The sequence below is a fragment of the Python bivittatus genome, unplaced genomic scaffold (genome assembly GCF_059951505.1).
Source record: "Python bivittatus isolate LINGU-HERP-01145 unplaced genomic scaffold, Pbiv_v1 ctg000610_np1212, whole genome shotgun sequence".
In the NCBI taxonomy this organism is placed as follows: domain Eukaryota; kingdom Metazoa; phylum Chordata; class Lepidosauria; order Squamata; family Pythonidae; genus Python; species Python bivittatus.
Window position 1 is genome coordinate 19,468,249 of NW_028277088.1, and position 14,118 is coordinate 19,482,366.

General features: G+C 38.0%; 1 protein-coding gene across 4 annotated transcripts in view; it reads left to right on the forward strand.

Annotated features, from left to right (window-relative positions):
* The window catches only part of NSUN6 (NOP2/Sun RNA methyltransferase 6), a 33,457-nt gene extending 19,796 nt beyond the window's left edge, over positions 1-13,661 (forward strand). For 3 of the 4 annotated variants that reach the window (XM_088150419.1, XM_088150420.1, XM_088150421.1), the window contains exons 6-13: positions 596-749; positions 3,146-3,227; positions 4,865-4,984; positions 6,773-6,850; positions 7,986-8,130; positions 8,796-8,944; positions 10,868-10,993; positions 12,367-13,661. In XM_088150419.1, the coding sequence (XP_088006545.1) occupies positions 596-749; positions 3,146-3,227; positions 4,865-4,984; positions 6,773-6,850; positions 7,986-8,130; positions 8,796-8,944; positions 10,868-10,993; positions 12,367-12,573 (1,061 nt within the window). In that variant the 3' untranslated portion in view covers positions 12,574-13,661. The remainder of the gene's footprint in view (positions 1-595; positions 750-3,145; positions 3,228-4,864; positions 4,985-6,772; positions 6,851-7,985; positions 8,131-8,795; positions 8,945-10,867; positions 10,994-12,366) is intronic. The other variant, XM_088150422.1, reaches the window with a different exon arrangement.
* Positions 13,662-14,118: the final 457 nt, after the last annotated feature.

Consider the following 14,118-nt stretch of genomic DNA (forward strand, 5'->3'; position numbering starts at 1 on the left):
ACCTGGTCATTTGTGACTCTGGGTTGATTTATTTTAGGATCCATTTCTTGTTTTCTTGGCTATCCATGGTATTCCCAGGAGTCTTTTCCAACACCAGAGTTCAAAAGTATCAATGCTCTTTCCATCCTGCTTCTTCAAAGTCCCCATGCCCGTTTATAGCCTGCTTATTTCTAGGCAGTAGGGTGATGCTTCCTGTGCTGATGTGCTCGCTCACAAATCCATTACGAGAGTTTCGTTATGATCTCATTTCTATACCCTGATTTAGATGACTGGTTCAACTGGTATCTTCTATCCTCCCTCCCTTTCCCTTCCATAATCTGTAAGCCTACAGTGTTAGAATACTGAACATTTATATTTTTCAAGGATTAACCATTAGGATGTATTTCTTTAAAAGTTATGTAAAATGCTGCCAAGTCTGCATCTGGAATAGCCATCAGTGATGTTTTTCCAGAGCTTATCTTGACTCAAGCAGATTCTTTTGGACGCATGGGGCTCGAATATGCAGCCTAGCAAAATCCCCAGTGAATGGCTGGATCTGTGTTCTTGAGCCAAGGAAAACAGAGTCCAAAGACTTCTCTCCCTCTCTTTTCCCCAGTCATGAAAGCTGGCAGTGTGGTTTCAGTGTACTCTGATATTGAAGGGAAATGCAAAAGAGGAGCCAAAGAGTTTTTCGGGAACAAAGTTTTCATTGGAAATGGGATTTCGGAACTGAGCCGCAATGAAATATTTACTTCTAATGGCCCATTGAAGTAAGTCAGAAGTGTATAACTATGATTGAAAATCTGCCCCGAATACTTATTTTAATAGAAAGCTGCAGCTATTTGTAAGTCATCTTGCCATCCAACTGATTTTATTTTTAATACAGTGAAAATTGAAGGAAGAATTATTTAGTCCAAATTCCTGTTGGTTTTATTTCTCCAATATTGAGGCTTTTGAACAAAATTTGCTTGAACCTATTGTCTGTTTTTGACCTGCTGAATCCAAATCTGCCTGTTCTAAAGGGAGATAGTTTAGCATTGATGTTAAAATCCAAAGTGGCAGTCTCAGTAGCACACATTTATCCTCTGAGTCACATTTGTAACCTTTTATGCTTTATGGAGTTGGCATCAGCTCTCTCGACTTCCACTTTTGGTGTTCAAATATGGAAGGTACTGTTGCAATATATTGGGTGTATCTTCTCCTTTGTGAGCTTTCCAAAATGTATCAGGCTGGCAATAGGGAATCAGAATGGTGAATTAAATAGCTATTTGGCCTGCCATCATTGGTTTAAAAGTCAGTGCAGAAGCATGGATGTGGATTCAGACGGTTGAAAAGCTCATTGCTTGACCAATAGATTATTTTCAGGTACCCTCAGAAACTGAGAAATCTCATAGGAACTAGTCCTTGAGGAGTCAGGTAAAGTGATAATGTTTTCAGATACTGCTGATCTACGGCCTTTATGCTGCAGTAATATAGTAGTTAAAATTTAACCACTGTGGTACTTCTTGCATAATAGTATGTTGCAGCCTTGATAGTACCACAGGTTCACTAAGGGCATGGCTAGATAAAAAAAATGGTAATGGAGACCAGATGAAAGACTTTCTTTAGCTGCAAACAACAAAATTTGAGTTAAGGCCTGAATAAAAAAGAGTCAGATGATACACGCTGTAGGAGGAGAGTCATGTTAGTCTATAGTGGCAAAAAATCAGAAGGCAGTTCACAAAAGCTTAAGCTTTTTAATAAAATGTGTGAGTTGGAAAAGGTGCTACTAGACTGCTTCAGGTGGTACCCAATCATTGTTATTTTATATCTTTCTCCCATCTTTTAAGCCAGTTAAGAAAATTAATAAATGTTTTTAAAGATTGATTGTTAAAAGTTACATATATTTATATACAAGTTAATGTGCATTGAATTTATTCAGAAATTGTTTTTAGATCAAGATGTAACTTTGGAGCAGTTTATTTATTTAAAAAGCCTTGGGACATTCTTTACTTGAATCATCCTTTTTTTTTCAACTAAATTAAGAAATGTATCAGGAATAGTTTAAGCCTGACTGATACTACAGTCAGATTACAACAGTTCAGTCTGCCCTTATTTATGGTGTTCTAACTGTTCTGCCCAGTTACTTATTCATGCTGACTGCAGTTATTTATCACTTAACATGCTCAGTTTGATTTGTACTCCCCCCCTTATTTTTTGCTTTCTATTATTTTGTTGAAATCTTAGAATATAGAAATTTTCAGTCAATATTGTCTTAAAACAACTGTAAAGACTTTGCAATGAGTGGTTAATTTTCTCTCAGCTTTGCTGACATCATCAGTCTTGGAAACTGGGCTAACTCAGGTTAGAAAATATAGTATTGTATTGATGTAACCCATCCAACACAAGTATTTTCATGTTATATTGATGACATGGAAAGGAATTCCATTGCAGCAGTTCCTACCACAGCAGTACAGTATAATGTAGAAAGAGGTAGAAATGGTCTTCAGAAAATGTGAATTAGGAATTTCCCTAGAGGGCTACAAATAGATATTGATCTGGAATTGATATGGACCCTAAGTGATGGTTGTCATCATCATCATCATTTGTATCCCACTTTTCTCTTAGAGCTCACAGTAGCTTTCATAATGTTTTTTTCTAGATTCCTAATGTTATATACATCCTGTGGGCTTTGTTAGGCTCAAAGACTGTGACTGTAATAAGTCTTACATATTAGATTATTTTAATATATAGGAAAATAATTTATACATTAATGGTACAGAAACAACATTTTTAGAAATCTCACAAGACTTTCCATAGGGATTTTGATTGATATCTTGGGGAAAGCATTTATTACAATAAAATTATAAAAGACAAGCAACTAAACTGCAAGCCACATTTCTATGGAAGGAAATTATTTAGATACTATTAACAGTGAAAGCAATTTATTTTGAATTAAGTTATGCCTAAGCAATCCAATAAATCCATTTGGGAGTATGAAATTTGAAAATATATGGATTCAAAAGGCTTATCCTCTAATTAATGTTCCTGAAAGTAAAAACAGAATAACGTTAAATTAATGGCATATATTATATGACAGCCCCAATAAGTATTATATATTTAAATAATGTCAAACTAGAAACGTGGAACAGGCAATTTATTCACCATTCTGTGTTATGCCTTTCAGAGGGCTGGGAATAAAAATGACTGAACCAATTTACCATAGTCCTTCATTTGACAACATGTTATCCAGTTATGTATTTTTACAGGTAAGTTGTGTTCAAAATGAATATTATTTCCTGAACATTAAGGTTTCAGTATATTCCTGGGATCAAGCCACAGTGGCTGGATTTGCATACACTACTAAACCATAGCCATTGATTAGACACTACAGTGGTATGGGCTGAATTCATACATCATGTTAAGTCAGAAACTAACAGGCCATTTAATTTAATAGAACTGAGTTTTGAAGAAAAATCTTGATTTGAAATCCAAACGTATTTATGATCAAATTGTAGTATTTTTATATGTGCTATATTCCACTAGGACTAAGCTGGATTTCATTTTTCATAGCACTTCTTGTGAAATGCAGTAGTGTTTAGGGTTTCTTTTTTTATTCCAGTTCAGGAATTCAGTTAAGTATACCCAGCTCATCCTGATGTTTTCTCCAGGGTTTGGTTCCAGATAACATCAGGGTTAGGAAGACTATTTCTCCAACCCTTGCTGTAAAGATCTAACTTTCTGGAGAAAAGTAAAATGATGTGTTTAATACATTGTTGTTGTTATTTGTACATTTAAAGTAGCAACAAGACATTTCCCAACTTTTTGTATTCCCAGACTTAAAATATTTCACAAATCAATGCCAGGTGTTCATTTTTAAGAAATACTATCCTGGCAACATAATCCAATACAAGCTTACTCAGAAGCACATTTTCAGTATCTGTACACCCTAGTAGAGGATCACCGGTGTAATGCTTGAGATGGTCTCTCAATACTTCTCTTGGCATCCACCAGGGCTTTGTTCCACATAATGTTACTTGCTTTAAATGCTTTTAATTCAAAATGAACAGGAAGCAAGCATCTTGCAAAACATCAAGCATCACGCTGTATTTCTAACCGTGCCTTTGGGTCCCATCTAGCGTCTATAAGCAGGCTTAGAAAATGAAACGGGATGGGTCCAGCCCAGCACTTGGTTTGGAAGTATGGCAAGGGAGGGAGGGAGGGAGGGAGGGAGGGAGGAAGGAGATGATAGAGAATGTGGGAGTCTAAAGAGTATGTTGAACAGCCCTACCAGTTTGTGAGTAGCCATATTCCCCTACCCACCATTTTGTGCATGTGCCTCTCATATGTGCTTAAAATCTGTTATATCTACTCATACTTTATCCCTCAGTTAAGGGCTAGGACACCTACCTGCCATAAGAAGAGTGCCCGGACTTGTAATTTTCAGCCCTGTATTTATTTGTTTATTACACTTGTCTATCGCTGCATCTGGAGCAAGTCACAGCAGTTTACAACGCATAATGTAACAGAGAAGCTCAGTTAAAGCTGTCCAACAAAGAGCAGCATCAAACAATAAGAATGATAAAATAGTAACCATAGGAACCAACCTGTCAGTCATACCAACTGTCATCCACTCTTCAAAAGCTCTGAGGGAGAGAATGTATTGACTTTAAAGGAATAGCTTTTGGTGTCAAAAGAGACTTGGTTTTTAATGTTTACAGCTTTTTCCAGCCAACCACATAACTTTAATTTGGGATCATTGTTTATAAATTTAGAACAAACACTCATGCACAGACAGTTTAGACTCTTATGAGAAGAAAGATTAGGTTTAGTTTCAGGAAAAATATTCCAGTATTTTTGTGATCTCTGAGTTCTTAAAAGACTTATTCCCTCCTTCCTTTGCTAGAATTTGCCCTCATCTATTGTGAGTTATGTTTTAAATCCTCAGCCTGGACAGAGAATCTTGGACATGTGTGCTGCTCCTGGGGGCAAAACTACCCACCTTGCAACATTAATGCATGATGAGGTAAGTCACCACCTCAAATGTTTTCTTTTTCTTTTTTCTTTGCAAAGAGACTTGCTTATATTTTATTAGCATAACTTATTTCACACATTGGCTGAAATTCACAGATAATTCAAAGTAGCACAGCATGCATATTTGACATGTTTTCTAATCAATCAGATTGTACTGGATCACTAAAGGAACATTGATCTTTCTGAGTTATTCACCACAAATCTATTAATTCAAGCAATAAATTGTTCGGTGAAGATATGTGCTTTTGTAATCCATGCCCAGAAATATGTGAAAAGTAATTAACTTAAATACATTTAATTAAAATTAAATGATTTCAATTCCATTTCTGTCCTGGTTTGTCCATTTCTTCATCCTGACTCTGCTTAGTTTTTGGAATGTGGCCACCATGTACTACTTAAAGGCAATAAATACCCATCAGGCTGGAGAAGTTTCTGGACTCTCTACTTGGAAAAAGAGTAGGCAAAAAGCACTAACAACGTTCTGCATCCTCATTTTGGAAACAAATAGTAGGGGAAAAGCTGAGTACTGCAAGGAACTGTTCAAGCAAATTTAGCTTGGATGGCACTAAGGAACCACTTCAGATTTTGATGTAATACACATTTAGATGAAGTTTATTTCAGCTGAAAATGTCAGGAAACTTAGAACTTTCAAGTGAGCTGTTCAAAGAACTATGAGTTGTGCCTGATGCGTTTGAATTGGTGACTCTTCAAGAAGAGGAAAGGTACTTTGTGATGGGATGAGTTGGTGAAGGGTACCTTGTGATGTTAGTTTGGCCACCTGTTTGTTGGGCCCAGGTCCCTCCTGGGTGGTTAATGTAGCAGGGAAGTGATTTGTGCTTCGTTCTATGCTATGGTGGTAGTCTCCTTGAGAGAGGGGATGGTGCCTTCAGCCTTGAAGGAGGTGGTAGTACACCCCTTCCTCAAGAGACCATCCCTGGACCCAGCCATTTTGGATAACTATTGACCTGTCTCCAATCTTCCCTTTTTAGTTTCAAGGACCCTGGAGGAAGCAGATTAACTAGTCCCATATCAGTCAGGCTTCAGGCCAGAATTTGCTATGGAGACAGCCTTGTTGCACTTGTAGATGACTTGTGGCAGAGCTGGATAGAGGTGGTGCATTCTTTCTTATGCTCCTTGATCTCATGGCAGCTCTTGATATACTCAACCTTGGTATCCTTCTGGATTGGCTTCAGAGGTTAGGAGTTAGGAGCATTGTTTTACATGGTTCTATTCTTTTCTCCAGAGTCATTCCAGTCGGTGTTGTCTGGAGGGGGAGAGGTTGTTCCCTAGGCTCCTCCTTGTGGGGTAGCACAGGGCTCAACTCTTTCTACCCTCCTGTTCACCATCTACAAGAAACCACTCGTGAGTTTATTCGCCAGTTTGGGGTTCAGTATCATCAGTATGCTGATGATACCCAATTATATCTGTTGACCCCAGGCTGGCAAAGTCTACCAAGATTTTGTCCAAATGCTTGGAGGCTGTTTGGGCTGGTTAGGGAGGAACTGACCCTGATCAGTTCTATAAGCACTGAGTGGTTGTGGATATTAGGGCCAGCTGAACCTGGGAATGTTCCATCTTTAACCTTGGATGGGGTTGCGCTTTCTCATTCAAGGATGGTGTGCAATTTGGGTGACCTCCTGGATTCACAGCTTCTACTTGATGAACAGGTGGCAGCTTTGGCCAGGAGGGCCTTTGCATAACTCCATCTAGTGGGTCAGTTGCATCCTTTCCTGGATCAGGAGCTCTTCAGACAGTCACTTATGCCCTACTCACTTCACAGCTTGACTACTGCAGTGCAATTTACATGGGGCTATCCTTGAAGACCACTTGGAAGCTTCACCTGCTGCAGAATGGAGCAGTGAGTACAGTGATGGGCATGCATTGGTATGCCCATGTAACACCCCTACTTTGTGAGCTGTGCTGTTGGCAGTGTGCTTCCAAGTGCAATTCAAGGTGCTACTTATAACCCTACATGGCATGGGACCAAGTTATCTGAGGAACCAGCTATCTCCCATGGTGTCTACCCTGCTAGTATGAACCAACAGAGTTGGCACAGTCTGGGTCCTTTCGATTAAACAATGTCATTTATCGAGACACTGGAAGCATGCCTTCTCTGTCACGGCACCTGCCCTCTGGAATGAGGTTCCCCCTGATATCTCGGTGGTTCCCACCCTGATGATATTCTGAATGGCCTTTGACACTTGACTCTTCTCCCAGACCTTGGGCTAAGGTGGTGGTCTAGAGTCAGGTGGCCACTAAATTGAACAAATTGTCCGCCTTCTTGGTATAATGCTGTTGTGCTTATTGTTCAGTTTTCCAGTGTGGAGAAATTGCCAGCACATAGAACACATCCATGAAACACAGCAATAATATTCTACTTAAATTACTTAATAGTAAAGTGCCTATGTGTGATATTGCCATTTTTATCCATTTGCATTTCTATATGAGCACATTTTTGCAAAAGCTGAACACTTAGCATGTCCCACACTTGATGTAGCAGATTGGATTGAAAACAAATCCTCAAAAGTGGTTATTTTAAGGGCAGCAACCACTTAATGGGTTTCTGCACAGAGACTATTGACATGGAAGAAACTACAGCTAGACCCATATATTATAGCATTTGAATGAGATATGCTACTTTGTCTTGGTGAAGTTTGTCATGAATAAACCGTAACGAGGTATTAAGTCAAACAGTGTTGCTTAAGAAATGCAGAATGGTATAATGATTCTGAAATAAATGGAAAAAGCCACCACAGGTTTTTTAGATACAGGCATAATAGCTGATTTGCAGTTCTTTGTGGCAGTTTCTCCACATCTCATCTGGGAAAACAGATGTGTATTGAATTGGGGCCAAGACAGATCATGTCTTGTGTAAATCTGGTGCTTCATAGATTGACTTTAGTTATTTGAAATGATGTGTATCCATTTCTATACTTCAGCAATTTTACTTCTGTTTATATCATTCAAACCTTTTGATTTTCAATATATTTTAGGGGGAAGTGGTAGCCCTGGACAAGATAGCAGACAGAGTGAAAAAGATTGAACAAAATGCTGCATTACTAAATTTGAATTGTATTAAAGCTTTTTGTTATGATGGTACTAAGGCACTTGCTGATAGCAAAATAGAAGATGGGCAAGGTAATGTGAATTTTAACTATTGTTCATGGAATAATACAGGTTTTAAAATGGTCTGTCTTAAAGGTTCATTTAGCTTGGATTTGGATGGCGCAATTAGATGCAGTTAGTCAAAAATGGTACAAGTAGTCTTTGCTTAACGACCCTAATTGGGACTGGAATTTCCATTGCTAAGCGAAGTGATTGTTAGGTGACATATCACATGACTGCACCACTTAGCGACAATTCTGGTAGTCTGGTAGTTGTGTCCCAGTTGTGGTTGTTGGGTGGGGACCATGCCACTGTTAGATGAGGACCTCACACTTCTCTGCTGTTGGCCCTCTGTGACATCATGATAAAGATTTAAGAAAACAGGACTGACTTGTATACCAACTAAGCAGGACACATATTTTCTTGTTACATAGAATAAAATGGAAGGCAAAAGGAACACTTTTTTTTTGTCCAAACACAATGGCTATTTATAAGCAGTTCTTTAATTAAAAAAAACTTTGAACCAACACCAATAGGGTTGTATTTGTGGATTCTATCAGTTTAGCTACATTAAATTAATGTTACCCATGGAATTTTAATTAACTGTACTCTGAATTTTTCACTAATAATAGAGTTAGGTATGCACCATATATGGGCTATAGTCTTTGAAATGGAGACTTTTCTTTTTTTTTTTGCAGAAGGACCTCCATTCTTACCTGAGTCATTTGATCGGATACTTCTTGATGCTCCATGCAGTGGAATGGGACAGAGACCAAATTTGGCTTATTCGTGGTCTTTAAAAGAAATAACTTCTTATCAACCTTTGCAGCGCAAACTTTTTAGAGCGGTATGTTTAATCTCGTCTTGTCTCATGTCAGAAATGCAGGAACTAGAAAAGGGGAAATTTTTAATCTAAAGTTAAAAAATTAAAAACTTTAATAAAAGTATAAATTTATATAATTCTTGCCCAATGCTGGGCCACATTGATGGCAAAAGTATTTCCGACCAGCAAGTGTGTGCATGTCGGTCCCAAAAGATGGATAGTTGTTTGAATAGTGTCACATTTGCAGTAAATATCCTTGACCTCAGGGAGAACCCCCCATTTTTCCATCTGGTCTTTAGTTCTAGCCAAACCAGTGCGCAGTCTATTTAAACATCTCCAAACCGTCCACTCCTCCTCCGAATCTCCAGGCAACTCCTCAATTGGTTCTATCCAATCGTGAAAATGTTTTGCTTAGGATTGCCATCTTTTTAATCGTTCTGTTTGAGGTGTGGTAGCAATCCCCTTGGCACAATCTAAAAAGCTCCTCCTTGATTTCAATCTTTTTGTGGGAGGTACTTGGCCAAATAATGGATGTGCCGGATCTTGTAACACCTTTCCATATTCCATGTCTTGTGCCACGTTCCTTCTAACACCTGGTGGGGCTATTCCTGCCAAGATATAGAGTTTATCAAGCGGAGTGGGACGCAGACAGGCAGTGACAATGCAGCATGTATCACTAAGCACCCTATCCACATATATAGAGTGCGCAGACCGGCCCCAAACGAGGCAGGCGTACTCTGCTGCTGAGTAATACAATGCAAGGGCAACCATTCATAAAGTAATGGGATGGAAACCCCAGATAGTTCCAGCCAACTTTCTGAGGAGATTATTACGGGTGGAGATCTTTTGCTTTATATTGCAACAGTGTTTTTTAAAAGTTAATGTTTGGTCCAATGTAACGCCAAGATAACATGGTGTCTCCCAATGTGCCAGACTCACTCCATCCCAGATAATATCAAGCCTACGTCTGGCCTGCCTGTTTTTGAGATGGAGTGCAGAGACATTAGTTTTTGATGGATTAGGTTTTAGTCCATTCTCGTTATAGTATTCTGACATATTCTTAAGGGCCAGAGTGGTATGTTTAATAGTAAAAACTATTAAATAAAATATGAAGAAGGGGGTTTGGAGTTTTCAGTTGATTACTGGGTTGTTCTAAAAGAAATAAATTTTATTAAAATTAATATAAAGGATTCATGTCAAACTCTTGTTATCAGATTATGTTCTGTAAACTTTTTCTCATATCCTTAAAACAGAAAGTAGTTTGGCTGCCTTCAGGACATAATTTTATTGAAGAATTTTACTCTTCTGTACCTTGGTTATGTTACAATTCCTGAAAAAGGATATGGGGGGAAAAATCAAGATGATGGCTGTAATGGTGCAATTGAAACTCCGCCTGTTTGTTTATTCAGCTGTCTTCTGCTGTCTGTTGGAATATATTGGGCCAAAATGAAATTAAATGTCCTAAAGTCTTCCAGACATTTCTTCAGGTTCTCTTTCCCTTTCTCCTAAAGGAGAAACAATTGGGGAATTATCAGATCATCCTCTGAGAATAGCTCCTCGTAAATAATGTGCCACCAGGAATCTTAAATTGTTGGAGATATTAGATCTTCTCAGCTGTCTTCGGCTTCCAAGGGTGCTGGCCTTGATATGTGATTGGCCTCCATTCCACCACAAGCTGTTGCTAAAAAAGTTTGGCTGCAAAATAAAGGAGAGGCAGGGCTGTGGAAAAACATGCAAATAGAAAGGGCTCTTCACTTTCAGCAACGTTTCCATGGTGGCTCCATCATGATTAGTAGCCATTAGTCCTGGGACACCTTGTTAGGATTAATATGGATTGCACAACTGTTCTATAGAGAAGTTTTTGAACTAGTCTGTATGTTAAAAAAATAGTTTTGTTTGTGAAATACTGAAAAATTCTACACAGTGACAATCTGATTACTACCTTAGGCAGTGCAACTGCTAAAGCCAGGGGGCATCCTAGTATACAGTACCTGCACAATTACCCTTTCTGAGAACGAAGAGCAAGTGGCTTGGGCACTGGAAACTTTCCCTTGCCTCCAGCTTGAGTCACAGGTAAGGACAAGCTTCTTTGTAAAATTCCATGTATCTAGCTATGTTTCCCACTTTTGTATTACATTGACAATTGAAATCATCTTGTGGAAGATTACATCCAATTACAGCCATTTTCGTATCTACAAGGATTGAGTTCAGATAAAGAAACATCTATCATCTATTTCTTTTCTTTGGCTTTTCTTGTTAATATTTTTCATAGGCAGATGGATAAAATTATCTTTTGTAATAATTTTTAAACTCATTTCTACCTTTTGCCTACATCTATAGACAAGAAAGCATTTGAAAAGAAGAACAGAAGCACCAATGAACTTGCATATCTTGATAAGCCATGGTTTAGCACTACACACAAGAACTAGAATGAGCCTTAAGTTTTCACCCAGCTTCCCATCCTGAACAGCTAAGACATGTTCTGCAGTTGTCATTGTTTTGTTTCATTTAAAAAAACCTGGCATAGTATTTTGTAAAAACTAGAGATTGTGTTTTAAAACAAACTCTGCTTGGTTGAAGAAGCCAACTTGGACAGAAGTTGGATTGGTTTGATTAAATGCTTGATCTATTTTTTGAAAGCCCCATTCTGTAAATAGTACAAATGCTAAAATGGGATACTTTGGGAGGGAAACTAAACACTATTCAATCTACTTTAGGAATGGGAGCCATTTGGGGGAAGGATGTACAGAAGTTCTGAGGTTAGCTTGGGCTGGTTATATGCCTTAGAGGAAATAGACATTTTAATAGGGATTTAGCATTAGGAAGAGTGTTGTGCAAGGCATGCCCAATCAACATTATATATTCCTAGTACAGAACTGTTGTTGCTGGGGTACCGAATCCATTAAGGCAAGAAAATGGATTTTGTCCTTAATTTGCTAGACCATTTGCCTTAAAGAATTACCTTTGCATTCTTAGTACCAAGCAAAACTCAGCTGATCACTTTTATTAAGTAGATATATTTAAAATATTGAAAATTGATTTACTAGGTAAAACTTGACAGATCCCCTAATAGATCATATACTGTCTCAGTCCTATATCTTCCACCTGCTTAGTGGGGTATGGATCCAGAGCCTGCAAACCTACCAGCTGTTATAACACTCATCAGAATAGAGACCAAATTAGGGTTTCTTATATTACTGATGACATATGGTTTTCATACTTTTTATATCATTGGTTTTACACCTGCATTTTGAATCTTCACCCTTCACAGAGGATTATAGCAAGACAAACTCAAGAACAGTTTCCTGCTATAAAAAATATTGTAATAATGTTCTTGCAAAGGTAGAGCTAGCTGGCTGACCTTTATAAATATCATCTTCTATTTTAAGTTAAATAATGACCAGCCAAACAATTAAAACTGCTTCTTTTATTTTCCTCCCTAAAAGGAGCCCCATGTTGGAGGAGAAGGCATGAGGGGAGCTGGATTGTCACCTGAGCAGCTGAAACAGCTACAGAGATTTGATCCATCTGAAATCATTTTGCAGGGAATGGACTTTTATTCTTTGCAGGATGTCAAATATGAAGATTTAATACAACTAGCAAATAAAGACTGCATAGGATTTTTTATTGCAAAATTTATAAAAGTGCAGTGAAAATTGCTTTAGACATCAATGTAAATAAATCTATTCTTTCCTTTTAGCCTTTGGAGCGTTCCAAACTGTGTTTCATGCTGCAGCAATGTTGCCAAGCCAACAGATTGACGACATAGTTGCTATAGCAGCAGTAAAATCAGCCAGCTGTTTCTCCTGGGAGAAATCCACAGGTTGGAGAAACAAGTCTAAGGAAGGGGGCCGTTGCAATTTGGAAAGTTTAGTTTGGTTTTGCATTAACAATGGGTCACTGATTCTGGAAACCTGCCTGTTTGCTCAGTTTGTCCAGATGGTTTTGTTTACAATCATGCACAGTAGGAATCCTGCTTCAAAATATTCTATTCTGAGTACAAAATCAACTTTGAAAGGATTCTGATACATTTTATAACTTCTTACAAATTGCCGCTTTGGAAAAACAATGTTATGGTATTAAAAAGCTTCATTTAATCAAAATTGGTGGTGTGAGCATCTGACTGCTTTTTATTAGTAATTCATGTGAGAGCTTTCTGTTTCCCTACAAAGTTAATTGTATTTTGTTTGTGCCTATCTATGTAACAGTACACGTTCACTTGTGCTCTCAGGAATGCTAAGTTGAGTGTTCCAAGATCAGATGTGTTGTGTTTGACTCTGGAGCAGAGCCAAAGAAGAAGTACTGAGCTGGGGAAACAAGGCAAATCCCCTGACATGTCTTCTGAACACTCACATCCTTCTTGAACTTTAGCTCCCCTTTAAAACCACCTATTAGTGACTTTTGCCATGTCTGACGATAAAGCAATTCCAGAGTTATCTATGTGTTGTATGAAACCGCTCTTCATTAAGCCTCAGTGTTATTACCTTGGTTTTTAATAATATGATCTGTGTGTGCATCAACATTACCCACATCATGCATGATTTTATATACATCTGTTATGGCCTCTTTACCTGGCTTTTTTCAGCAGCCCTCCTCCAACATAAGGAAGCTCTTCTATTTTCATATCATTCTGGTTATACGTTTCTGCACATTTTCCAAGTTCTATGATACTTTTTTGAGAAGTATGAATAAGAATTGTAGACTTGTATCTTATTTCACACTTGCATCTTATATTTATAAAATAGTTTAACTATACTGTCCTATTGAAATCTTACTGTCTTGTGTGGGACAAGGGAGTAGAGAATAATTTTGTACTGTATCTGATTGTAAGAATTGCGGAGTTTGGGGTGATGTTACAAAAACATCTCAAATCTGCAACAAAAACAGATGTTAGTGTGTAAGATGAAAAACTAGAAAAATATAACACTTAGAAACCTCAACCTGTTTCCATCTGGAAGTGAAGCAGAAATAAGGAGGAGATAGAATGCTTGGAATCCCTAGTTCAGGAATGAAGTAACATGGGGCCTTCCAGATGTTCAACTCATGATGTTTGCTGCATTTTCTCCAGAACCAGTGATGGTAGTATAGTTTGTCACCTATAAATAGTGAATAGAGCAATATGTATCAGGAAAACTGAAGGGCAATCTGATGTATATTATGTATGTGCTATATACTGCAATGGAATTCATATGAATGAT